The 27,569-nt window shown below is 40.4% G+C and overlaps 1 protein-coding gene across 1 annotated transcript; it reads left to right on the forward strand.

Annotated features, from left to right (window-relative positions):
- Nucleotides 1–1,175: 1,175 nt before the first annotated feature.
- TMEM64 (transmembrane protein 64) lies at nucleotides 1,176–25,628 on the forward strand. The gene is made up of 3 exons (XM_049854507.1): nucleotides 1,176–1,967; nucleotides 17,684–17,839; nucleotides 22,767–25,628. The coding sequence occupies exons 1-3, from the start codon at nucleotides 1,176–1,178 to the stop codon at nucleotides 22,956–22,958; spliced, it is 1,140 nt and encodes a 379-aa protein (XP_049710464.1). The 3' UTR covers nucleotides 22,959–25,628.
- The last annotated feature ends 1,941 nt before the right edge of the window (nucleotides 25,629–27,569 follow it).

The raw sequence follows: 27,569 nt of genomic DNA on the forward strand, positions 1-27,569 counted from the left end.
TAATTTGTTCCAGAGCCCAAGTTGATTAACATCAAGGGATGCTGAGTTTGAAGTGTCTACAAGAACTCCAATTGGCTGTGACCATAGGCTGGGGCTCAAGAGAAGTATGGACAAAGACACACAGACCTGGGGATCAAAGCTGTGAGCCTGGGTGAAATGACTCAGAGAACTCCAAGACGAAGGAGGATAGTGGACCTGGAGAGTACGAACCTTAAAGAGGCAAAAACAGGAAAAGAAACTGCAAAAGAGATTAAGAAAGATCCATTTGGTGGTGTGAACCCTTAAGAAACAGCCTTCAGGGAATCTTTTTGAGAAGCCTACTAGCTCACTGCCTGGGGTTAGAAGGGGCATTTTGTCAAGGGTGGGCCTCTCTTTATACTTAATTTCTCCAGCTCCTTATGGATCAAACAATCTCCTGAAACCCACAAGAAGACCTCACCAAGCGGGGAGGGAAATCTAAGGAACGGAAGGTGGGGTGGAGAACAAACAGCAGTTAGACCAAGAACTCTTCTCCCAGTTTCTCCAAGTGAGGGAAGCTGTGGATGCGAGCGCCACCGAGAGGGGCCCGCTCCAACCAGAGGTAACTGTGAAAACGACCAAAGAGCATCCGGCGAGGCTCCAAGGAGTTCGCGAACAGGGTCCCCTCGGTGCGCGGGCGAGCTTGCGCACTGACGTGTCGGTACTCGCGCGCCCGCCAGGGGGGCCCGGGAGCGCGCCAGGGCCCCGTCCGTTGCCCGAGTGGCCGCCACACTGCGGGCCCCTGCCACCCCGGCGCCGGTATTCCCCGCTCCTGGCGCCGGTATTCCCCGCTCTTGCCGGCCCTGCTCACAGCATCTTCCCTCAGCCCCGCCCCCAGCCCCAGCTCCCGGCCAGCAGCCCCGCCCGCCGCCAGCCAGGCCGTGCGTCGTGGGGGCGGGGCCAGAACGCCGCGCGCGCCCGGCCCCGCCCCCTCCAGCCGAAAAGGGGTGGGCCCGGCCGGTGCAGAGTCCGGAGTTTTCTCTCTCGCCCCGGACCGTCGCTCCGCCGCCGCGTCCTGGCTCTTCTGTGGGGCTCTCTCCTGCCGCCGGCGCGAACGCTGGGACTAAGGCAGGCGTGCGGGGCGCCATGAAGGGCTGCCGCCTCTCGGGCGCCGCTGTGGAGGGGCTGGCCGGCTGAGGGCTGCGCCGGGCCGAGGTATGCGGAGCCCCGGCCGGAGCCTGCTCCAGGCGCTGCCCCGGTTCCTGCAGCACGCCTCCCTCCCGGGCCGCGCCGAGCTGCCGGCCCGCTGGGCCCTGCCACGGGCGGCGGGCGGGGACGCGCCGGCGGACCGCCTCCCCCGCGGGGGCGGGGCGAGCGCGGCGGCGGCGGCGGCCGCTGCCTCGGGCGCCCTGCTCGGCGCCTATCTGGAGCGCCACAGTCCGCCCGCCGCCTCGGAGCTGTCTGCGCCGGGCGGGGCCTTGGCTGGCGGCCCCGCGAGCGGCGGCGGCGTGGTGGTCGGCGTGGCCGAGGTGAGAAGCTGGCGCTGCTGCTGCCTCGGCAGCACCTGTTGGTGCCGGAGCCTCGTGCTGGTCTGCGTGCTGGCCGCCCTGTGCTTCGCTTCGCTGGCCCTGGTCCGCCGTTACCTGCAGCAGCTGCTGCTCTGGGTGGAGACCCTCGACTCGCTGCTGGGGGTGCTGCTCTTCGTCGTGGGCTTCATCGTGGTCTCCTTCCCCTGCGGCTGGGGCTACATCGTGCTCAACGTGGCCGCCGGCTACCTGTACGGCTTCGTCCTGGGCATGGGACTGATGGTGGTGGGCGTCCTCATCGGCACCTTCATCGCCCATGTGGTCTGCAAGCGGCTGCTCACCGCCTGGGTGGCCACCAGGATCCAGAGCAGCGAGAAGCTGAGCGCCGTTATTCGCGTCGTGGAGGGAGGAAGCGGCCTGAAAGTGGTAGCGCTGGCCAGACTGACTCCCATACCTTTTGGGCTCCAGAATGCAGTGTTTTCGGTAAGTGGTGTCCAGCTGGCTCATCTCTCTACAAGTCTGTTTTTGAGCGATCTTGTGACGGCCTTAGGAGGGCGCGCCATTAAATAACTGCCAGCCCCCAAGTGACATCTACAATAGTAGTTAAAATTCCTTTTCATCTCTTTCGGAGAAATATTACACAAATATTACTAAATCTAAATCGGGGCCTCAATAGGGGAGATACGGAGGAGAACGCCTCCTTTTTGAGATGATGTGAATTTGATTAAAAATGAAGTCTTTTAACTCATCAGAAAGACGGGGTTGGGGGGTGAATGGAAATGGCCATTCTTAACATTTGTCGTTTAAGTCCTCGACTCGACGGCAACGAGTTTTAGTGGTTAAGAGCTCAGCTGTTAACCAAAAGGTCGGCACTTCGAATCCACCAGCCGCTCCTGGGAAACCCGTTGAGACAGTTCTCTGTCCTGTAGGGTCGGAGTCGACTGGACGGCTGTGGGTTTGCAGTTGTTGTTACTGGCAAAAGTCAGGGAATAACAGCTTTGCATTCCTAGTTTTCTCACTTGCCTGCATAAATGCATACAGCGTTTTAACCCAAGTTTTTAGCTATATGGTGCTGAAGGCAGCGTTTGGGTCATCAGTGGAGAGGGTATCTGTAGACTCCAGATTTTAGTTTCCTGGAATTTGTTATAGGCTTTTTCTTCTTCAATTATTTGCTTTAATGTGATCCAAAAGAGAAAATACTCCTGTTTGTCTTTCTTTGGAAGAATTTCATTTTGACATTACTGGTAGTGAATAATTGGGTAGTGAATAAAACAAAATCGGACATACAACTCTTTGCCCAATAAGCGTTTACTTTTCTTGTTCATATACACTTTTTAGAATCTTTTCCATCCTTGTATCGATACGTTCTGTTTATTTCACTTGGGTTTCTATAGCTAGTGTGCATCTTCATGCAACTGATTTAGGAATAAAAATGCTGCTAGTGAGGAGACCATCCAATTAGAAGAAGTCTAGTCTTCGTGACTTTGGATCAAATTACGAACCCTGTCTGGCCTAGGCCTTAACGTTCCTCTTTGCACAGATGAATGGGTTGAACTAGATTACTGAGTTTCCGGAATTAAGTGATTGTAAACTACAGAGAGATCAGCAACGATTCCCAGGAACTCAGTCTTTCGAGAAAACCGTATAGTGAAAAGATGCAGCGTTTAAAACCATAGGTTTTGTTATGATTGGCAATGCTGATACATTGTGTGTCAACAGGAAACTATTGTTAGTCTTTTGAAATTCACTTTGTTCTTCATTAAGAATAATTCTAACTGGCCTCCCTCTTTGTGATGACATTAAGATTTTTTGTGTGTCTTCTTTTCTTTTTAAAGAACCTTTTGCAAATCTCCCATTGATTCTATTCAACAGCAACTGTGACTATAGAATGATGTTTGGTGGAGGTGGTAGAGGAGTGAGGTAAGATAAGGGATGTTCTGTAAAGATTAAGCTTGGTGTTTACTGTGATTTGGCATGGTCTCAGCTTTAAGTTTTTCCCTTTTCCCAGCCTCTCATCATAAGAAATATAAACATGATCTTTGACTCAGCCTTGGGTAATAATAAATCAAGTGTCCCAAGACTTTGGAAGAGGCTTGGGACTAAAGAACCTGCATAGTTTGATCCTGTTAGTTTGTTTTGCCCTCCTGTATAGTTGTGTCCTTGTGCCTTTCTCCACCTGTTACATGCCAGCTACTATGCATATTTTTTCCTAATCCTTAAACCAGCCTTGTCAAATGGTTAGGAACCTAGGACTAGTGCTCTGCAGTCCTGCTGTCTCTGCCTTAGAATATGCCTGACCTTGGGCAGGTTGCTTATCTGTGCTTTGGTTTCTTACTTGTAAAATGGGGAAAGTAGTGGTTCCTACTTCATAGAGTTATTAAGAGGATTAAGTAAGATAAATACAGGCAACAGAGTCTGGTTTAATAAACACTCAGATGCTGGCTTTCATCTTCCTTACTGTTGTTATCCAAGGTCACATAGGTGGTAAATAAATGGTAATGCTAAACTTTGAACTGTGGCCTGATGGTAGGGTCTCAACAGTACATGGCTCTCTATGCATTGTATGTTTAGTGCCTAGTATAGCAATTTTTTTTTTTTAAATAGGTCTTTCTTTTGATAATGTCTCTTTTACGTGTTAAATACGTGACTAGAAGTTGTGCTTTGTACTTGGAAATAATTTAAGGTAGGGCCACTATGAGTGGGATCGACTGGATGGCAGTGGGTGAGTTTGGGTAGTTAAATGAGTTTGACAAGGGGCAACTCTGACATAAAGTCAAGCAAAAAGGAAAAAAAGAAAAACGGTTTCTTGAAATTGGTGTTATAGGCCCCATTTTACCGAAGAAGAAACAGAGGCTCAGTGGTTCAGGAACTTGTTTAGGGTCATACAAATACCAAGTGGTAGAGCTGAGGCTTGAACCCAGGTTCAGCTGATATGGTGCATCTTACCATAAAATTGTTAATAATAGCTATCAGCAGGGTGGGTTGCGAAGCCATTGGATGTGGTCTATTCTCTTGTTTATTTCTGTAACTCTGATCTGTCTGCTCACATAAATAGCCATTTCAACTAAAATAATTTTCTGAATTCACGCAGGGAATGAGAAAAAGTTTAGTTTCGGCTGATCTTGGTTTTAGGAGCTTTCCCTTCTAGAGCTTCATTCTGACACTCCTCTGATTGTCCAAAGCCCTCCCTTTTCCAGGCATATTTTTGTGTTTTCTTCTTTCCTTCATATCTTTGAGATTATCCCCCTCACTTCCTTTTTTTTTTTCCATTCCAGGTAAAAATCATTTTCTTGATGCCCATGTTTAAAAACATTTTTCTGGGCTTACTTCAAAGAGAAAGTGAGGTATAGTGGTCATGAGAGGCTCAGGCTTGGCTTCAGACAGTCCTTGAATAGTCTGCTGTGTGGCCTTCTCCATGTTCCCTCCTCTTTAAAATGGAAGAGAGTTTATGAAGATTATGGTAAATGACCTAGTGCTGTGAAAGCATAATTAAGTATTCTGCCTGGCACATAGTCAGTTCTCAATAATTGTTCTTATGATTATTATTAGTGGTGGAGGTAGTGGTATTTGCATTTTTAGAGGCGGGAGCTGATTGTAAAAGATGAATATATTGAAGGAAGAAAGGGGCTTTCCACGGCTTCTTATCCTTAACCAGAATTCTTCTCCCATGTGTGCCAAGAAAAGATCAGCAACCTGATATTCCACTTTTAAAACTACTGAAATTGAAAATATGTACTTAACACTTTATATAGTTCTTAGGCCATTAGAAATATAATTTTTCAAGTACATATTTAAATGGTTCCCTCTTTTAAAACTGTGCTTATCATTTCTGTTGAGAAATAGCTAGGACTTTAAATTTTTTTTCTTTTCCAGTGTTCTTCCTTTATGTAATCTTGTATCTATAGGTATTGTGGCTCAGTAAGATAGATCTCTAAACTTGTAGTTCATGTGTTTCTAAGCACTGTTATTATCCAGACACGTATCTAGGATGACCACTAGATGCCTTCTCACTCTATCAGTTAAGATAGGGAAATTACGCTGCAGTAACAACCTTCAAATCTCAGCAGGTTAGAAAGCAAAGGTTTATTTGTCCTGCTTGATACAGGTCCAGGTCCAGCTTGGTTTGGGGTGAGGGACTTCTCTGCCTTATGCCATTTTCATTCTGGGATCCAGGCTAACAGAGCCACCTTCTTGGTTTTGTTTACTGTGGCATTGGTGAATTGCACACTGCCTTTTAAAGCCAGTAATCCAGTATTCTTACTTTATGTAATCTTACTTATGGAAGTAATTTCACTTTTCTCTGGCCCAGATGACTTACATGACCACGGCTCACTTCAAAGGAGTGATTGGTGTGCCAGGTAGGCAAGGACTCCAGTGCTGAACTGTCCTTTCTCTCTCACCTAGTCATTGCTCACATCCTGTGGATTCTGTCCCCTAAGGGCTTCATTCCAACCTACTGCCACTATGCTGGTTTGGGCATCCTGGTCTCCCTGCTTCTGGGCCTAGAATTTCTGACCTTGTGATCTTTTCTCTATCCAGAAAGATCTTTCTAATGCGCAGATCTAATCTTGATAGTCTCCTGAATGAAACCCTCTAAGTGGGTTTTCTTTTCCCTTGGGATAAATTTCAGATCTTTACTGCTTACCTCTACAACCTCTTTCTTGCCATTCCACAGTTACTATGTTCTTTGATGAGTTAGTTTATTTAATCCTCAGCACTCTACAAGGTAGATGTGATATTTCTAACTCAGACGTAACAAAAGAAATCTTGTCTGTTTATCTTGAAACTTCAGATACTCCTTTTCAGCAGCGGCTGGGAAACGAAAGTCAGGATGGATCAAAAAGGGCTGTTGATGCAGGTGCAGGAGGAGATGGAATTCTAAAGAAATCTAGAAAAAACTTGTTGATAGAGTCGAAAACTGAAAACATTCACAAGAATGACATTCGGTATTTAGTGAGCATTAAAGTATTCTTGTAAGGTGGGCTCTGAGATGCCCCCTTGGAGACATCTTAATTTCTAGAGTTTAGTTAACAAAACCAAAAACCAAACCCAGTGCCGTCAAGTCAATTCCGACTTACAGCGACCCTACAGGACAGAGTAGAACTGCCCCATAGAGTTTCCAAGGAGCACCTGGCGGATTCGAACTGCCGACCGTTTGGTTAGCTTAGCAGCCGTAGCTCTTAACCTCTACGCCACCAGGGTTTCCAGAGTTTAGTTACCTCCTGTGAAATGCAACATTTAATCCAGAATTTTTACATGACCATTGGTAGTTATGAGTAACGGTATTCAAATTGGTGCTTGATACTTCTAAAGGGCTCTGATTTTGTTGTTATTGTTACTGTTTTACAGAAGATCCTAAAAATCTCTGTTACAAAGTAAATGACTGGTAGCATTTCTTCTTTTTATTAATCCACATGGGAGATTTTTGTTTCAATTATCCTTAAGTCTTGGAAATCTAAAATAAAAGCAAAAAGCATGGCATTCATATGCAGTAAGGCACTTTATAGTTTGCAAAGCACACTGTCGTATTCATGATAGCTCTTAATCCTCACAGCAGTCCTTTGAGTAGGTATCAGTGACTGAGGGGCAGAGTTACGTAAAGGCCAAAAATCACAGACTTGAAGTCAGACTTGGCTCTGACATTTACTGTGTCATCTTGAGTTAGTTAGCCTTTGGAGCCACACTTTCTGGTGTAAAATGTGTTTAATAATTTCTTCCACAAAGCATGACAAAATACATAGTTTGCTCATTGTTTACTATTTTCGTTCTCTCTACCCTCTGTGTTTCAAGATGAGGATATTGAAGCTCAGGAGTTTTTTTGTTTTGTTTTAATTTAACAAAGACTCAGTGGCACAATGGTTAAGTGTTCAACTGCTAACCAGAAGGCTGGCAATTCAGACACATCCTGCAGCACCACGGGAGAAAGACCTGGAGATCTGCTCCCATAAAGATTACAGCCTAGAAAACTACAGGGGCAGTTCTGCTTTGTTACATGGGGCTGCTGTCAGTCAAAATTGACTTGACAGCACCTACCAGCAACAACAACAAATACTCACATGGTATTTACTAAGTGTCAGGCCAGGTACTGTTCTCCTGACATGTACACGTTACTTATTTTATGCTCATCTCAACCCTAATCCTCATTGTACAGCTGAGGCAATTGGGCTGCAGAGAAGTGAAGTAACTTGCCCAACATCACAGTCACAGTTAGTGAATGTTAGAGTCATTAACCTACCCGCAGTACTAGTGTTGGTCCAAGAAGAGCTGGATTTCACAGTGATCTGGTTTTGGTTATAAGCTCCTTGCCCGAGAACATATCACGTATTAGATGGGGTGGAGGCACTGTGTGAGTTTCTGGGAGTACACAGTTGCATTAGATAACATCCCAGGACATCAGAAGAGGAATCAGCAAACTGTGGTTCCCGGACCAGATCTGGCTCACCTCATATTGTATAGCCTACGAGGAAAGAATTGCTTTTCCATTTTTAAAGAGTTGGAAAAAGAATCAAAAGAAGAAAAGTGTTTTGTGATGTGAAAATTATATGAAATTCAAACGCCAGCATCTATAATTAAAGTGTTATCGGAACACAGCAGTGCTCATTTGTTTTTGCATTGTCTGTGGCTGCTTTTAAGCAACGTTGGCAGAATTGAGTAGTTGTGACAGAGACCCTAAGGCCTGTAAAGCCTAAAATGTTTACTGCCTGGCTCTTCACAGAAGAAGTTTGCGGACGACTACTTCAGAACTCCAGCAGCCACTGCAGCTGAGTGGCAGGCACAAAGCCTGAGACCCTTAAGCTGTCATGTGTATCGTATTTATCTTGTTAATTAACAAAGTTCCTTTTTCTTAAACAAAAGCAATATATGGGTACCATGAGTAAAAGGAATCAAAATAGAAATGAGTAAATGTAAAATCGCAGGTCCTTACCCCTCACCCTGGATAACGTCTCAGTGGAACCACTTTGAAAAATTATGTTACCAAACTCTTCATTGCTTTGGTTATATCTTTAAGCCCATAGTAGGTTAGAAGCAGCAACAAAAAGATGTTTTGTTTGTTTGGGGGAAAGGCAGGGGGTGTGAAACAAGTGTCATGACTGAAATAGTGACAGTGAAGGCTGATGAATGACAAATCTGAAGCAGATAAAACTGTGAGAAAGAGAAATTATTTTCAGAAATTTAGGTCACAATTGAATTGAAATCTGTTACAACTAAGTAAAAAGTTTTGACTGGCTAGTGACTGTAGGGCCACAAATACTATATAGCCTCAGCCTCAGGGAATCTGTGGGGACTTATAGTTGGGTCTCAGCTCCTTATGACCTAGGTGATGTTATTTAATGTGTCTTGTCTCTGGTTTTCTCATCTGTAAAATGAGGGAGTTGGACAAGGTCTCAGAGTTTGCTTTTAAAAAGGCAAATGTTCTTAACAGTTTAACATTACTTTTTATTTTTAACAGTTCAGCAATACTGTGTTTTATAAAAATAATTGTTTGCTTCTTAAGTTCTTATTCTGTGCTGTGGATATAGCCACAGATTTAGGTATAGATGATGAGCCATAATACTTGTCACTTTGCCAGCGTTTTTTCTAACGATGATTCACTGCTAGTAGTGCAGCCCAGGCATAATAGAGAGATGGGGACACAATGTGTCCTTTGGAGGAGCTTGGAGTCTAACTCTGGAGGGTCAAATAGCATGACCAAGTTGACATGTTGAATGTGATCTCAGCCCACATCCTACGACCTCACAATACCATCCAGTACAGTTGACCATTACTTTCTCATGCCCTTTTATCTCATCAGCTTCTGTAGTTTTCATATGCCATGTACAGGCATATGATTCAGAAAGCTGTATCTATAGCTCATTATATCACAGTAACATATATACAGAATGTCCTGTTCCCTCTTCCTAGACAAAACATTTCTTTAAAGGCTGAGTGGTATGTCATGGATTGAATTGTGTCACCCAAAAATATGTCAGCTTGGTTAGGCCAAGATTCCCTGTATTGTGTGGTTGTCCTCCATTTTGTGATTTTCCCGTGTATTATAAATCATAATTTATGCCTGTGGTGAAAGAGGATTAGGGTGGGATGTAACACCCTTGGCTCAGGTCACATTCCTGATCCAATGTAAAGGGAATTTCCCTGGGGTTTAGCCTGCACCTCCTTTTATCTTACAAGAGATGAAAGGAAGCAAGCAGAGAGTGGGGACCTCATACCACCAAGAAAGAAGCACAGGGAGCAGAGCACATCCTGTGGACCAGTGTGCTTGTGCGGAGAAGCTTCTAGTCCAGGGGAAGATTGATGAAAAGGACCTTCCTCCAGAGCCAACAAAGAGAGAAAGCCTTCCCCCCGGAGCTGACTCCCTAAATTTGGACTTCTAGCCTACTAGACTGTGAGAAAATAAATTTCTTTTTGTTAAAGCCACCCAGTTGCGGTATTTCTGTTATAACAGCACTAGATGACCAAGACACGGTATTATTAAAGCTAATTTTTACCGATATTTTTTTCTGCCTACAAAATAAGTGTTCATTGTAAACATTTTGAAAAGTATAGTAAATACAAAGAAGAAAACAATTGTTAACACTTTAGTATTTATTTTTCCAGTGTTTGCATTTGTTGATTTATGCTTTTTCTTTTATAGCATTGTGAGCAAATGTTACAAATGATCTTTGTAACCTTCTTTTACTTGATATAATGAAAATTTTTGTTATTAATTATTCTGCAACATGATTTTTACCAACCACACAGTGATCCTGCTTAGAGCTGAGCCTTATGTATATAGTAAAAAATAGGCATCTGATAAATCCTTGTTTATTGAGTGAAAACCATAAACCTATAGTTTGTCATAACTGTATAAGGGAGCTCTTTTCAACTGTTATTTCAGAAATTATGCAAAATAAAGTATGTATATTTATCTGGGAAGAATATTCACTCTGTGCATATGTGTGTTTTAATCAAATTTGCAAATTGCCCTGTGATCCCAAATATTTATTTAGGAGCCATTAGTGGCAGTTCCTAACTTAGGAACACTGAACTAATGAAAAAATCTGTATATGAAAATTGCTGCTGCCCCTCTACATTGAAGACAGACTTACTGACTGTACCATTTCTATCAGTAGAAGCTTCCCTGTACTGAAGCCCTTACACATTGTTAGAGGGGATCACTCAGAGCCTGCCTTGCTCTTTTTCTACCTCCAAACAGCAGAGCTTCCCAGCACTCTCAGGGCTGCTGCCTAACCAGGGGGTCCTAGCCTTAGTTGGCATCACTTCTCTGAGGTTGAGGTCAGAGCTTACTAGGGATGCTTTTAGTATTCATTCACTATTCACTTAGAGATAACTGGTGTGTGCCTTTTATGTGCCTGCTGCTGTTCTAGATGTTGAGATACCTCAAGGCATTTGCAGTCTGTTGGAGAAATACATTCTAATAGTATTCTAGCTATGTCACAGTTTAAATTTTGCTGATATTAAAGTTATTTCCATTTATAACATTTCTGTGGGGAAAGAAAAGGTTCAATTTCTGAACAACCACTTACAAATTGTAATTATAAACTGACAACTATTTTTAGCCTTCAGATTTATAAACAAAACTTCAGTTTTGATGTTGATGCATTCAGAATCCAACCAACGTGTGTTTCACACCTCATATATAGTAGTCATCATGGTAAGAACAAGAGGTGCTGAAGAATAAGACAGATAGGGTCTTTTCCTTCACAGGACTTAAAGCCTGGGGAAGAAGTGAGGCGCAGCAGATGATGAAAACTTGATTTACTCTCTAGTGTGAAAGAGGACAGGGCAGATAGTGTTTTTATGCAGGCTTGAGGGGTCAGGGAAGATTTCTTAGAGGTATGGATGGCTGAGTCCTGAGTGGGAGGAAGGGAGTGTGTGTCCTTGCCAGAGGGAACAATGTACAAAGGCCAAGGAGGAAATGAGAACAAGAAGTGTTTTAGGAACTGAGAGAATTTTCTTTTAAGTTCAGCAGAAATTTTATTTTGATTTGTTGTGTTGTTGGTTGCTGTCGAGTTGGTCCCAACTCATTGCAACCCTCTGTAAAACAGAATGAAACACAGAGCAGTCTTGTGCCATGCCCACAATCGTCATTATGCTTGAGCCCATTGTTGCAGCCACTGTGTCAGTGTATCTCGTTGAGGGTCTTCCTCTTTTTCTGTGACCCTGTACTTTGCCAAGCATGATGTCCTTCTCCAGAGACCGATCTCTCCTGACAGCATGTCCACAGTATATAAGACGTAGTCTCGCCATCCTTGGTTCTAAGGAGCATTCCAGTTGTACTGTATCGAAGACAAATTTGTTCGTTCTTTTGGCCGTCCATGGTATATTCAATGTTCTTTGTCAACACCACAATTAAAGGCGTCAGTTCTTCTTGTGTCTTTCTTTATTCACTGTCCAGCATTCACATGCATATGAAATGAGGTGATTGAAAATACCTTGGCTTGGTTCAGGTGCACCTTAGTCTTCCAGGTGATATCTTTGCTTTTCAACACTTGAAAGAGGTCTTTTCCTGCACATTTGCCCAGTGCAATTTATCTTTTGATTTCTTGACCTGCTGCTACCATGGGTGTTGAGTGTGGATCCAAGTAAAATGAAACCCCTGACAGCTTCAGTCTTTTTCAATTTATCATGATGTTGCTTATTGGTCCAGTTGTGAGGATTTTTGTTTGTTTTATGTTGAGGTATAATCCATACCGAAGGCTGTGGTCTTTGATCTTCATCAGTAGGTGCCTCAAGCCCTCTTCACTTTCGGCAAGCAAGGTCGTGTCATCTGTGTAATGCAGGTTGTTAATGAGTCTTCCTCCAATCCTGATGCCCCATTCTTCTTCATATAGTCCAGCTTGTTGGACTATTTGCTCAGCATACAGATTAAATAGGTATGGTGAAAGAATACAACTCTGACACACACCTTTCCTGACTTTAAACCTCTGTCCAAACAACTGCCTCTTGATCTATGTATAGGTTCCTCATGACCACAGTTAAGTATTCTGGAATTCCCATTTTTTGGCAATGTTATCCATAATTAGTTATGATCCACAAAGTCAAATACCTTTGCATGTCAGTAAAACACAGGTAAACATCTTTCTGGTATTCTCTGTTTTTAGCCAAGATCCATCTGACATCAGCAATGATATCCCTAGTTCCATGTCCTCTTCTGAATCTGCCCGGAATTTCTGGCAGTTTTCTGTTGATATACTGCTGCAGCTGCTTTTGAATGATCAGCAAAATTTTACTTGCATGTGATATTAATGATATTGTTGGATAATTTCTGCCTTTGGTTGGATCACCTTTCTTGGGAGTAGGCATAAATATGGATCTTCCCAGTTGATAGGCTAGGTAGCTGTCCTCCAAGTTTCTTGGCATAGACGAGAGAGCACTTCCAGCACTGCGTCTCTTTGTTGACACATCTCAGCTGGTATTCCGTCAGTTCCTGGAGCCTTGTTTTTTGGCAGTGCTTTCAGTGTGGCTTGGACTTTTTCCTTCATTACCATCTGTTACAGATCATGTATTACCTCCTGAAACAGTTGAACGTCAATCGATTATTTTTGGTATAATGACTCTGTGTATTCCTTCCACCTTGTTTTGATACTTCCTGCGTTGTTCAATATTTTCCCTACAGAATCCTTCACTATTGCAACTCGAGGCTTGAATTTTTTCAGTTCTTTCAGCCTGAGAAATGCAGAGCGTGTTCTTCCCTTTTGGTTTTCTATCTCCGGCTCCCTGCACATGTCATTATAATACTTTGCTTTGTCCTCTCAAGCCACCCTTTGAAATCTTCTGTTCATTTCTTTTACTTCATCGTTTCTTCCTTTTGCTTTAGCCACTTGCCATTCAAGAGCCAATTTCAGAGTCTCTTCTAACATCCATTTTGGTCTTTTCTTTCTTTCATGTCTTTTTAATGACGTCTTGCTTTCTTCACATATGAAATCCTAGATGTCATTCCACAACTTGTCTGATCTTCGGTCATTTGTGTTCAATGCGTCAAATCCGTTCTTGAGGTGGTCTCTAAATTCAGGTGGGATATATTCAGGGTCATACTTTGGCTCTCATGAACTTTTTCTGATTTTCCCCAGTTTCAGCCTGAACTTGCATATGAGCAATTGATGGTCAGTTCTACAGTTGGCCCCTGGCCTTGTTCTCATTGATATGATATTGAGCTTTTCCATTGTCTCTTTCCTCAGATGTAGTCGATTTGATTCCTGTGTATTTCATCTGGCAAGGTCCATGTGTAGAGTCGCCATTTGTGTTGGTGAAAAAAGGTATTTGCAATGAAGAAGTCATTGGTCTTGCAAAATTCAATCATGTGATCTCTGGCTTGGTTTCTATCACCAAGGCCATATTTTCCAACTACCGATCCTTCTTTGTTTCCAACTTCCACATTCTAACCAAACCCAAAAACCAAACCCAGTGCTGTTGAGTCAGTTCCAACTCATAGCGACCCTATAGTTAAGTGCTACGGCTGCTAACCAAAGGTCAGCAGTTTGAATCCGCCAGGCGCTCCTTCCGCATTCCAGTCACCAGTAATTATCAATGCATCCTGATTGCATGTTCAGTCAATTTCAGGCTACAGAAGCTGGTAATAATCTTCAGTTTCTTCATCTTTGGCCTTAGTGGTTGGTGTGTAAATTTGAATAATAGTCATATTAACTGGTCTTCCTTGAGAGGTGGATGGATATTATCCTATCACTGACAGTGTTGTACTTAAAGATAGATCTTGAAATGTTCTTTTTGACGATGAATGCAATGCCATTCCTCTTGAAGTTGTTGTTCCCAGCATAGTTGACCATATGATTGTCCGATTCAAAATGGCCAATACTGATCCATTTCAGCTCACTAATGCCTAGGGTATCAATCTTTATGCATTCCATTTTATTTTTGACAACTTCCAATTTTCCTGGGTTCATGTTTCTTACATTCTAGGCTCTAATTATTAATGGATGTTTGCAGCTGTTTCTTCTCATTTTGAGTCATGCCACGTCAGCAAATGAAGGTCCCCAAAACTTGACTCCATCCACGTCATTAAGGTCAACTCTACTTTGAGAAGGCAGCTCTTCCCCAGTCATCTTTTGAGTGCCTTCCAACCTGGGGGGCTCATCTTCTGGCACTTTATCAGACAATGTTCTGCTGCTATTTGTAAGGTTTTCACTGGCTAATGCTTTTCAGAAGTAGACTGCCGGGTCCTTCTTCCTTATCTTTCTTAGTCTGGAAGCTCAGCTGAAATCTGTCATCAGTGACCCTGCTGATATCTGAATACCGGTGGCATAGCTTCCAGCATTACAACAACACACAAGCCACCACAGTACGACAAACTGACTGACAGGTGGGAATTTTTTTTTTTTTTTTTCATTTAGCATGACAAATTATTCAGGAGTTTTGGATTCTGAACTTTTTAAAATTTTATCGTGCTTTAGATAAATGTTTACAGTGCAAATTAGTTTCTCATTCAAAAATTTATACAGGAATTGTGACATAGGTTGCAGTCCCTTCAATGCATCGTCACTTTCCCCCTCTCCCTTTCTACCCCAGGTTCCCCATGTCCATTTGTCCAGTCTTCCTGTCCCTTCCTGCCTTCTTGTCTTTGGTTATGGACAGGTGTTGCCAATTTGGCCTTGTGTACTTGATTGCACTGAGAATAAGAAGTGCGTTCCTCACATATGTTATTGTTTGTTTTATAGGCCTGTCTAACCATCAGGTGCTCCTTGGAAACCCTATGGGGCAGTTCTACTCTGTCTTATAGGGTTGCTGTGAGTCGGAATCGGCTCGATGGGAACGGTTTTTTAATCTTTGGCTGAAAGGTAGACTTCAGAAGTGGCTTCATATTAGAAATTAGCAGGATGTTGGGGGCTGTAGTCTTGTGGGTTCCTCCAGTTTCTGTCAGACCAGTAGGTCTGGTCTTTTTTTGTGAATTTGAATTTTGTTCTGCGTTTTTCTCCCGCCAAGTCTGGCATCCTCTATTGTGATCCCTGTCAGAGTTGTTGGTGGTAGAAGTCAGGCACCATCTAGTTCTTCTTGGCTCAGGAAACTGAGGGAATTTTGATGTGCCTGGAACATAGTGTGAGGTGAAGCATGAGACAGAGGCCAGATTATGTAGCCCTTTGCATGTTGAAGAAGCTGAACCCCATTCTCATGGCAGTAGGAAGAAGTTGCAGCAGGTTTAGATTTGCATTTTTAAAAATATTAAAAAAGGATTTATTATAGGTGGCGAGTAAAGGCTAGGTGTAGGTGACGAGACTGTACAGGGGGAGTCTGAATAGAAAGCTTTTACTGTAACCCAGTCAAGGCCTACCAAAAGAAGCTAAATGGAATTTTGAGTGAGATCTTTGTTTATAGGAAGTGCCATTTTAGAATAATTCAGAACCTGTTTATTAATACTTTTATAAAACTTGTGTTGCTTCATTAATTAAATTATTCAACACTTCAGCAAAACTATTTACAATGACTAGTTGAAATTCATTATTTGCTTTCTTCAGATACACGGTTTTTCAGAAAAGAAACGTAGAAATAATAACACTTGGTGTTTCACCAAGGAAGAGATTTGGTCGTGAAAAGTTTGCTAAACTTCAGTAACTGTCTTTTTGAAGAGTTACATAGCAGAGTAATTTCAGATTTGTGAAATGTGTTCTTAAAGCATTTGAATATTACTGATGTCATCTGTGAAGATCAAATGTATGTTCTGTCCAGGGAACCTTGATTACATTTAAAGGCTGTGGACTGAAGCTTTGCATCCTGTCTTTGTTTTACAGGACTCCCTTGCATGGGCCCTATAAACAATACAGACCAGACTGCCAACTTCATTAACACACCCTGTATTTTCCCTACCACATTGTCCTTGTTCATTGCCTTCTTAGAACACCCTGCCTTCGTCTTGCCACAGACCTTTGCCTGCCAAACCCATGTTTAGCTTTCCATGTCCATTTTAAATGTCTCTTTCTCCCACAAAGTTGCCCCTTGACCCCTACTTCTACATCTTAAGGCTTGAGTTGGGGAAAATCCACTTCCAAGCTCACTTGTGTGGCTGTTGGCTAAAGATTTTAGTTCCTTGCCACATGGGCCTCTCCACAGTTACAACATGGCAGCTTGCTTGCGTGCTTGAGAGGGGGTGAGTAAAATGGAAGACTCAGTCTTTTTGTAACCTAATCATTCTTTCAGTTCTGCTGTATTCTATTTGCTAGAGGCAAACACTAGGTCCAGCCGACACTCAAGGCTAAAAGATTATACAAGGCCATGAATACCAGGCGGTGGGGTCATCAGGAATATTTTTGATGCTGCCTACTTATAGATTAAGATACAGAGATTTTCATCTTTTTTTAATATAAAAGCAAAAAATAAATACATAATTACAAATACACAAAGAAATAAACGAGGAAGGAATTTAACTATTCCACAGCTGAGGAGTAGTTTAATTGTGCTACATCCAAAGCATGGTATATTTGTGTAGTAATGATAATTTCTACCTTTTTTTTGAGTTTTTGTCATCTAGGCATTTGCTAGCTATTTTACAAATATTTCTGATCCTAACAACAACCTTTGGTTTTCAGTGGTTAAGAGCTGTGGCTGCTGACCAAAAAGTCAGCAGTTCAAATCCACCAGCCGCTCCTTTAAACCCTATGGGTCAGTTGTACTCGTCTGGTAGTGTCACTATGAGTCAGAATCGACTCAGTGGCAACGGGTTTGGTTTTTTGTTTTTAACAACAACCTTGTAAGGTGATGGATATATCCTCATTTTACAGATGGCAAACCTGATGCTCAGAGATATAGAGTAGCTTTTTCACGCTCATTGAGCTCTCACCATGTCATCCCACGGTTATCTGGCTTCAGAGCCCAGTGACCACTTTGCCATTTAAGTATGCTTGTGAAGAATATTTAATGACATGAGAACAACTTACAAAACTGTTTTTGCACTGTACTCTATGTTGTGTCTGTGGTTTATTTACATGTAAGAAAAATAAAAGATGGTCATAAAGATTATCTTTCAATTGTAGAGTGACCGTATTGGAATTTTTCTTTATTTTTTTCTAACTATTGTACATTCTGCATGTAGAATCATTTATAATTGTTTTGACAAATGAGAATGTTTTGTAAAGTATTTCAGCTCCCTTCACTCCCAAGGGAAAGCCACAGGCAAGACTTATACACAGTTTTACATTAAGTTGAAATTGTACTTGGTGTAGTGAACCATTCCCTTTAATCTACTCTCCTAGATTACTGATCTCTCATTACCCAACTATCTGATGGCGTCTTCAGCTGGACTGCTTCCTACCCAGCTTCTGAATTCTTACTTGGGTACCACCCTGCGGACAATGGAAGATGTCATTGCAGAACAGAGTGTTAGTGGATATTTTGTTTTTTGTTTACAGGTAAGTTTAAGGCCAAGGGTTGTCTTTTTTTGGGGGGGGGGGAGGGTATTGCATTGCTGTTTTAAACCTGACAGATGATTGTGTGGATATATGAAAGTGTCCAGAGCTGAACTAATTCTTATTGAAAATTTTCTTAAACAAAAACAAAGAAACCCAAAAAAGGGAATGACAAAAACGGAGTCCTTTTTCCAGTGATCATTTTAAGGTCATTGCTGAATTAAATACCCTATTTCGACTTTATGTGATGTGTTGTATACAGTTTCTTGAGATAATTTTTAGTGAGATTTGATGGGACTGGGTTTTTATCTTAGCATGAGAATTTGTCTTCAAATTATTAAAACTTTTTTTTTAGCTTTGTTTCTTTAACAGTATTTTTAGAGTATTAGTGTAATTTGATGTAGTACAAAAATTTGTTTTAGAGTATGAAAAATGTCTAAAGCATCCCATTGCAAATTCAAGTAAGATTATGTAAAGGATGATTATTACTATAATTGTAACATAGTGTGGGATGCACACAGTTCCATATAACAGATTGATAAAAGGGCAGTATACGTCTATGTGAACAAATTTACTCATTGCCTTTAAATTGCATACAGGAAAAGTTAAATAAAAATTGTTTAATAGTGTTACATCTTATTTCCGAGTTTTACCCCAAATCACCATAATTTTTGAGGCATTAGTAAGGCGATGATGATGATTAAAAAAAAAAAAATTTTTTTTTTTTATAGCTAACCTTTATTGAGTGCTTTATGCGCCACATACATAAGCTCATTTAATTCTTACTGGAAACCTAAAAGGTAGACAGTGATATGCCTCTCTTCCCAACTCTGTTCGGCAACATCATGCTGGTAGCTTGAAATTGGCTACGGCAGGAATATTTACACCATGGAAGTTGGCAGGTGCTACAAATCAAGCTCCTCTACCCCTGCTCTCACAAGCTGGTTTACCAGGACACCACTGGACAGTAACTTATCCAAAGTGGTAGAGCTGGTATTTGAACCAAGGCGGTTGGCTCTAGAAACCATGCTCATAACCAATATACTACAATGTGCTGAGCAGATAATACTAATGAGATAGCCATACAGAATTTACCTATTGGTCGCTTACCTTGTTAGTTTTAATTTTTGTTATTGAATATGTGGTACTGTAATTAAAATTTTAATTGTCAGTGGCTTTTATTCGCAAGTTTTTGAGGCATTATTGTTCAGAAGTTACTCTGTTTCAATGATACAATGATAAAATAGAACCAGAAAAAAATTTTTTTTTTTTTTTTTAAGGCTGTACGAGCTTAATAAAGTCCAGGAGTATTTACATTGAGGTATTACTTAAATAAAGCTTGTCAATTAAAGGGCTTACATTAAGAAAACTTTTTAATATTTTTGACATTTGGGGAGTTAGCTTTTTATTTTACTGCCTTTTTCGGAGCTATATTTTCTTTAGAGGAAAACTTGAATCTGGGTTTAGAGTTACTGTTGCAGTTAATTTATTTTCACTTAATGTAGCATGCTAATGACATAGTAGTAAGCTTTCTATGAATTACATCTACAGCATGACATATAATCCTGAGGTACTGTAAGATTCTGACATACCCTCTGCATTCTGAGATTTTTTTTTAGTTTAAATATAAGCGTGTTTTATATTTTTCTAGTTTTCTAAAAATAGGTAATCCATTTGAAACCTCCTTTTTTCTTCCTTGACGTTATGTTTGTGTAATTAGCATTCCTCATTATTAGTAGCTTTCAGAGGATTTTTTACTCTTTCAAACCTTATATTTTGATGTGTCTTAATAAGTTATTCAACTATAATTAATGGAGTTAGAATGAAATAGTGCATGCCTTTGTCAGTGGTGCCTCTTAAAATATAGGACCTTTTTTTTTCAGTGATTTCTTACCCCTTTCTTTGAGTTGGCAAACTTAAGTTTAGGATACAAGACAAGATGGAAAAGGGCAAATATTTCTTAACCTAGGTATTTACAAAAAACAAAAAGATGAAGGGATATTTATGCCTAGGTTTGATGTTAGAATCGATTGGATGACACACAGCACCACCAACAACATACCAGATTCATTTGTTTCCAGAAAGATTTAATGCAGCTTACAAATGTATATGGAAGAAGAAGAAGAGGGGGAAGAGAAGTCATCGTGAAGGGGAAAGTCAGCATAGGGAAAAAGGATGAAGCTTAGGTTAAAGTGCATGTATACATAAGGTTCCTTAGATTTGTTAGAGAATTGTCACAAGGAGAACCCACAATGCCCATAAAATTAAAGCAATACGAAATGTTCAGAGGAAGCCCAATTATTTCTTGTACTGATATCCAACTTAGGTTCCATGATCTGTTAATTCAGTTACTCTTTTCCATGCCCTATATTTTCTTACGTAACCACCAGCCAAAACCCCACTTCTGGGTGAATCCAGGCTTTGGTTTGCTTTGGGCGTGTTCTCTTGAGGAAGCCCTACAACCCAACCTGTTGATGTTATTTCACCGATGGTTATAAACCTTCAGCTGGTTTCTGAACATTGACCCCGATCCATCTTTTCCCTTGCCTTCTCAAACTGTCTTCATTCTCTCACAATTCAGATTCCTTCTTCTGCTTCTGTCTTCGTTCTTAACAGATTTCTTCTCGTCTTGCTTAACAAATTAGAAGCCTTCAAATGGAAGTCCCTCAGTTTCCATCTAAGATCTACTGTTCGCTCTGGGCCTGCTTTCCAGTTAACAGTGAAAGAGATGCCTGCTTAGGCATGTTCTTCTGCCTGTGTTCAATTCTTTCATTTTCATTTTAACAGGGAAATTTTTAAAAACTCTATGTCTACACTCACTATTCCCTCTTTTTTTTAATAGACTGTTTTTTAAGAGCAGTTGGAGGTTTACAGAAAAATTGTGCAGAAAGTACAGAGAGTTCCCATGTACCCTGTCTGCCCCCTACTCGCTGTTTCTCCCATTATTAACATTTTGCATTCTTTTGGACATTTGTTACAGTTGATGAGCCAATACTGATACATTGTTATTGACTGAAGCCCCTAGTTTACATCAGGGTTCACTCCTTGTGTTGTTACAGTCCTGCTGGTTTTTACAAATGCATAATGTCATGTGTCCACCATTAGAGTATCATACAGAATAGTTTCACTGCCCCAACAGTGACTTACGCCTGTGCTCCATTGTTCCAACTTTTTTAACACCCCTCTCTCTTTCATTTTCTTTTCTTTTTTGTTCTTCACTAGGCTAAGGAGAGGCATGTAGGAGAGGGATAAAAAACCGGACCCATTGCCGTCGAGTCAATTCAGACTCATAGCGACACTATCGGACACAGTAGAACTGCCCCATAGGGTTTCTAAGGCTGTAAATCTTTATAGAAGCAGATTGCCATGTCTTTCTCCTGCAGAGTGGCTGATGGGTTCCAACCATTGACCTTTCAGTTAGAAGCGGAGCACCTGACTGCTGCACCTCCAGGCCTCCTATATGCGGGGGATGGCTAATATAAATTGCCAGGCCCTGGGGCCCAGAAGTTCCGCTTGGATAAAACCAACAAACAAAAAATACCTAAGTCAATTCCGACCCATTGCTACCCTATAGGACAGAGTAGAACTGCTCCATAGGGTTTCCAAGGAGCGCCTGGTAGATTTGAACTGCTGACCTTTTAGTTGGCACCTGTAGCTTTTAACCACTAGCCTCCAGGATTTCAGCTTGGGTGAAATCCACGTAAAGATGTTTAGCTAATAGAGACTTGCTTGGAAGCCTAAAGAAGTTTTTCACTGGAGCTAAACTTCTCTCTGTCCCTGCCCTGTCCTTCCTTCAAGCTATGCTTTTTAAGATCCTCACTAACTTTGTCATAATCAGATGCACTTTCCAGTTCTCATCTAGCTTGACCTCTTAGCAACAAAAGACTGTTGACCATTTATTATTAAAACATATTCTTCCCTCACCTTCTTTGACACCACTGTCTTGATTTATTTCTCCTACTTGCCTGGCTTATGCTTCTGTCTGATTTACCAACACCTCCTCCTCTTTCATCCCTTTAAACCGGTGTTCCCCAAGATTTTATTCTGAGCTTTCCAATACTTGCTGCAACCTTGTTTCCCTGAGGGTATTTGCTCAAAACTCTGAAGAACTGATTTACAAATGAACTTTGAGTAAAAGTCATTTATAAGATGTGGACTGCTTGCTTGTTCTGATGAGTTCTCTGCAGAATGTTAAAGCACAAAGGAACCACAGCTTCCTGCTGGACGATCAGAAACTGAGGCCCGAGCGGTTTGAGAGATTCTCCGGAAATCACATCACTGATCAATGGCTAAACCAGAACTAGAGCCTGAGTTTCAGTTTGAGGCTTTTCTTATGATTATGTTTTTATTTGTTTTTGTTTTTCCTAAGTACAATTTCCTGTTCATACTCACTCATTTTCCTTTTGAAGTTTATTGACACTTCATTTCTTTAAGCCGTCCTTACGATCTTCAATTGATCTACTCCAGGTAGTTCATTTGCAAATGGTAGCACTTTTCTTTTCTCTGAGCGGGCTTAGAAATGCCTGTAGACGTTTATATGTGCACAGATATAATACTACATTCATTATACTAATAGTTTCGCCAGCTGTTACTTTTGTGGTAGACATTTCTTATTCCTTGAAGGAGAGTTTTTGGTATAAGGAGGCAACTTGTTTTAAGCAAGCATAATTTATATGGACCAAAAGGGATATGTGTTTGCCTTAAGTTACCAGATACCAGATAATGGTCATCTATTGAATCTTGCCCTCCACTTCCAGGAGAAACAGCCAAGGAAAGGATAAGTGGTAACTGCGTATAGACTATTTACTTGGCGGTGTTTGAGAAACATCTTTTGTATAAAACATTTCTAAGTCAAGTATTGATTACGTTTATTTCTTCCCTTTCTCTGTATAAAATATCGGTAACTGTAATGTTTTGTTTTTGTTCACAGATTATTATAAGCATAGGCCTCATGTTTTATGTAGTTCATCGAGCTCAAGTGGAATTGAATGCAGCTATTGTAGCTTGTGAAATGGAACTGAAAACCTCTCTGGTTAAAGGCAGTCAACCAAATACCAGTGGCTCTTCATTCTACAACAAGAGGACCCTAACATTTTCTGGAGGTGGCATCGATATTGTATGATTCTAATGAAATGTATGGTTGTCCAGAGCCTAGTGTCTTGTCCCAGGTCTAGCAGACACTTGACAAGTGGGCGGAGAGAAAAGTTCTAATTGTATTACGGCACAAACAAAACTGACGAGTTTTTAAATTGCACAATTTTTGTAAAGCAAGAGTCATTTTCTGGATATGTAAATGTATATGTCGATGCAATTTTGGCTGCACCTCTTTATCATTTATTGTGCCCGTAATGGCCTATAGGTCTGCACTTTAGCGTTTTTTAATTGTTTTATTTCTGGGCACTTATGAACAGAGAAATAACCCAAATATTTTTCTGCTTAGCATCTTTATTTATAAAATCCATGGATAGTTGTATGCATCTTTCCTACTTCTTGATATGAGTAAAAGTATGCAGTTTTAAGCATATAATATTATTGGATGTTCTTTGCTTTGTAGTCTTTCGGGATGGGTAAACAGTGGTTTTTTTGTTTTACATGGGGCCACTTTGCTTCCCTTTTCCTTTCTAGTTAGAAAACACATTAACTTTTGGTTGAATGTGTTTTCGCAAGTCATCACGTTGTTGCAGGGCCATTTACACATACTCACATAGGCTTATATCCTACATTGTGGGACTGAAGTGCTCTTAAGATGCTTTTTTATTTTCACTGTGTAATATGCAAAGCAAAAGGGAAATTATTTAATGGGTGGTAGCTCGAATTAGAACTCATGTTCTAATCTTTACATTGGCTTTACCCTCGTTAGGTCTTTCATCAAAGGGCTGTCGCATTGCAATCTTACAAAACATTTTTATTAAAATGGGCTTTTCTTCCTTTTTATATTCATAATTAGGCTTTGGAATAAAGATGTTAGTCCTTTAAAATGGTGGATTTACTGTCCTTGAAGATGTCACTCAGGTGGCCTTGTTTGATCAAAACGCCTTTTTAAAAAACCAAGCTTTAAAATCATATTTATAATTCTATTGAAGTACATATATTTTTGTCCCCATAGCCTTCAGCTTTTTAAATGTAATATTAATTAATGCCCAACTTTGTGTTATTCGCCCTACTATCAAGTAGGTTTATTTTGTTCTTTCGGTATTATTTTTCTCTGATAAGACTCAGGAATTCTGAAATGTGAAATTAAGTGTCTCAATTCTTTAGCTCTTACAGCATGAATTGAGTGTATTTATTACTAGCACTTATAAGTACATAAGTACAGAATACAATAATTTGGCATTTGATTCATATATATCTTATTTGCCTATCACCTTATATTTTTAAAATTGTTTAATTGTGAACTTAATGATTAGTTGTTTTTTTCCCCCTATGAATATTCCAACTTATCAGAGACTTCCCAATTTGCTTTTTCGTTAGAGTAAAACTTCTGCCCTGATTTACTAAAGTACAAAATAATTCTTTGGCAGCAGATTATTTCTCATCTTATACTAGGGATGCATTTGATCATTTTAATGTATAGTTTCTTTGCCTTATTATAGGTGTAATTGTTCGTTGTTTTCTTTCCTTCATAATGAGTGAGTTTTCCTAGCTTGGAGTAACAGTGAAGTTTGCATTTTTTTTTTTTTTTAATCAGGAAGACCTCAGTGTAATCGCTTTGAGAGATACCTGGGTCTGCAGCACATAATTGGCCTCCAAACCCTTCCTTGTATTATTGGTAGAAAAAATACAGTATTGAAATTTTTTTTTTTTTGAGTCCTAAGTACTTTTTAAAAAATGATTTTAGTTTAAAAACCCCAATCGAACAATATATTTGATTTATTCTTTTCTGGTTTTACATTTTTTGTGCTTTTTGTTTGTCGGTTAGTTTTTATTAAAGGAATCATTAAGATAATTAGTTTTCTCATATTGCTTTATACTTCATGTATTTTGACATGCATTTATTAGCATTTTATAACTTAAATAATTTCACCAAATGAATAATTTTTAGTAGTTTGTAATAAGTTCTTCCATTTGTTACACTTTGCTTGGTTCTTGTAATAAATACCTAAAGGTAAACATGAAATAATTTTTTCTGTATTCTGCCAACTGCAATTTTGTATAATAAAATCATCCATTTTTTCTTAAAGAAAAATAGTATGGATTGACTGTTTCTAAAATACTTAATCTATAGCTGCAGCTTTCCTTTTCTTCAACACTTCCAGCCTCAAGTAAACAACAATCCATTGTACTCATGTTATTTGATAGCTGACTTTGGTTGCTCGGTTCTTACGTTGTGCTCACTGTAAGTTGTGCAAAGTGTTATCATGCCATATTCACTCCATCATTAGCCATCCATCACAGATTTTAGGGTAGCAACAACTTTCTACAAGATCCCTCTGTGCTACCCTCCAACCACATAGTGTGGTGATGGTGTGAGGTGCCATCGAGTCGGTTCCGACTCACAGCGACCCTATGCACAACAGAATGAAACTCTATGCTGCGTGGTCCTGTGCCACCCTCACAATCATTGTTATGCATAAGCCCATTGTTGCAGCCACTGTGTCAATCCATCTCCTTGAGGATTTTCCTCTTTTTCACTGACCTTCTACTTTATTGAGCGTGATGCCCTTCTCCACGGAAATATATACAGTGTATATTTATAAAATAAAATGTTTTGGATTTCTCAAACTGTTTAAATGCAGTCTAAAGTTGCTTTATACACATTTAAAAAAGCGTAAAATACATCTAATTTTCAAATCTGAAGAAAGATCTGTTCTATTTTTATGCTTTGGGCTTTTCTCCACGTTTTCCACATTTTCTGGTTTATCGTTAATGATTTTGTTTATTCTTTGCCAAATTTCATCATGTGAATTATTTAAAAACACATCTTTCTAAAAACGTATATAATTTACTAAATGCTTTCATGCTCATTTTCATTAGATCATCTGCTTTGTGAAATAGTTTGCAATCTGTATTCTTTGGTTTGTGAAAATAATATAACCAAGATGCTGTCATTAGAATGTGTATGTTGAGTTTATGTTCAGAAGTGACTGTGTGGGTTTGTTCGAAGCCAACCATACTCTCCTCTGATACATTTTGTAACCAGCTTCAAACTTTTCTAAGATGGCTTTCCCTTTTTCAGGTCAAGTATGTGACTTATAAAACATTTTTCTCCTTACGAAGCTGTTATGTTCGGTAGGTACTCTCATTAACCTTTGCTGTAACTGAACTAAGTGGTGTAACTACAGGCGTAGCCCCAGCATTTCCGGGTTTGTGCAATGCTGATTTGGGCTGTTCTTCTGAAAGGTGCTACAGCTCACATACGTCCGTATTTGTTAGCCGTGGGGCTGTCTTTACAATGCTTGAGAAAGTCAACTAGGTATGTGCCACGTTGGTGCAGGTAAATCCTTAGATGCTTGATAAATGATGCCATTTGCTACCAAACAGCATTTGCAGTGAAGTTTATGTGGACCTCAGGAATAATGGCACTGGCCCAAGAGTTTTGTTCCAGGCAGAGGCCACTCACTGTACCAGAAAGATGGTCAGCATAACACTGCCTGGTTTTTATATTGGACATTACCAATTTCTGTTATGTTCCTTAGAATAGATTTTTTTTTTTTTTTTAAGGCGACTGCTTCACTCTTAAAAGCCATTAAAGAAGGGAGAGGAATCACCTGTTTCACAAGATATTTAAAACTCAGGAGTTCCAATAACCCTTACATATTGAACATAAACTCTTAACTTATTCCAAAATTAAATTATAACCTGATACTTCTGAATTGTGAACTGATTGCTGTAACCTATTTCCTAAGGTGGCTGAAGATTTAAAATATATAATTCTAAAAGTGAATTCGTAAAATCTCTTAATTGGTATCCCAGATCACTTGTGTGCCTGAGAAAATAAAAGGTAGTGTTTCATTTTCCATTTCTCTTTCTTTCCCTCTGTAATTTAATGGATGTATAGACATGTCCCATGGGAGGGAGTGATTCTGGGGGAGGAGGGATGTGCTCCTAAAAAATCGCAAGGCTGATCATAGAACCTTGTGGGCTGCTTTATGGTTATAGCAGAGGCCTTACGGAGAAATGATTCTGATGTCTTATGTTGGCAGTAGTTCTTCAGTGGTTTTTGTTTTTCCCCTAATAATCCTAAACATGAAATACACCTGCTAGTCAAGTAATGGTTAGTCATTTTTCTCAGGCTGCATTAATGTTTTTGATGCCTTTGATAATGTCAGGGGACTTTGGCCAATCTAATTTCCTACAGATCTGTACCCTGTTTCCTTGAGGGCACATTCCAGCTGCCATAAAACTTTCATCTTAGCACCCAGGATATTACTTGTTTATTTGTAGCAGATCCAATACTTTTGCTTGTGCACATTTTGTTAGCCAGTTTGGGTCAAAACTGCCTGCTAGAACACAAAATAGGTCACAAGGGAGTAACCTCATGCTGCAGACTGCTTTCAGTAAGCGAGATCACAATATGGTGTGCTTGTTACTACCCAGGATTGTACAGTAATGTCTGCCATGCTCCCTGTCCTTGGCTGAGGGTGCTTGAGGGCACTCACGGCATGGGGAATATATACATTAATAGTATATTGTATTACAGTGAGCTAAGTGTAGTTGAACGTTTTTAGGGATGGCATCATATGCATGCTAGTGGCATGTGTATATGGTAAATTTAACATTTAATCATGCTGCC

The sequence above is a fragment of the Elephas maximus genome, chromosome 15 (genome assembly GCF_024166365.1).
Source record: "Elephas maximus indicus isolate mEleMax1 chromosome 15, mEleMax1 primary haplotype, whole genome shotgun sequence".
Taxonomy (NCBI): domain Eukaryota; kingdom Metazoa; phylum Chordata; class Mammalia; order Proboscidea; family Elephantidae; genus Elephas; species Elephas maximus.

Coding starts and splice junctions, on each gene's coding strand:
- TMEM64 (XM_049854507.1), top strand. CDS start 1,176: ATGCGGAGCCCCGGCCGGAGCCTGCTCCAGGCGCTGCCCCGGTTCCTG. Junction 1,968..17,683: donor TCCAGAATGCAGTGTTTTCG/GTAAGTGGTGTC, acceptor CTACTCTCCTAG/ATTACTGATCTCTCATTACC. Junction 17,840..22,766: donor ATTTTGTTTTTTGTTTACAG/GTAAGTTTAAGG, acceptor TTTTGTTCACAG/ATTATTATAAGCATAGGCCT.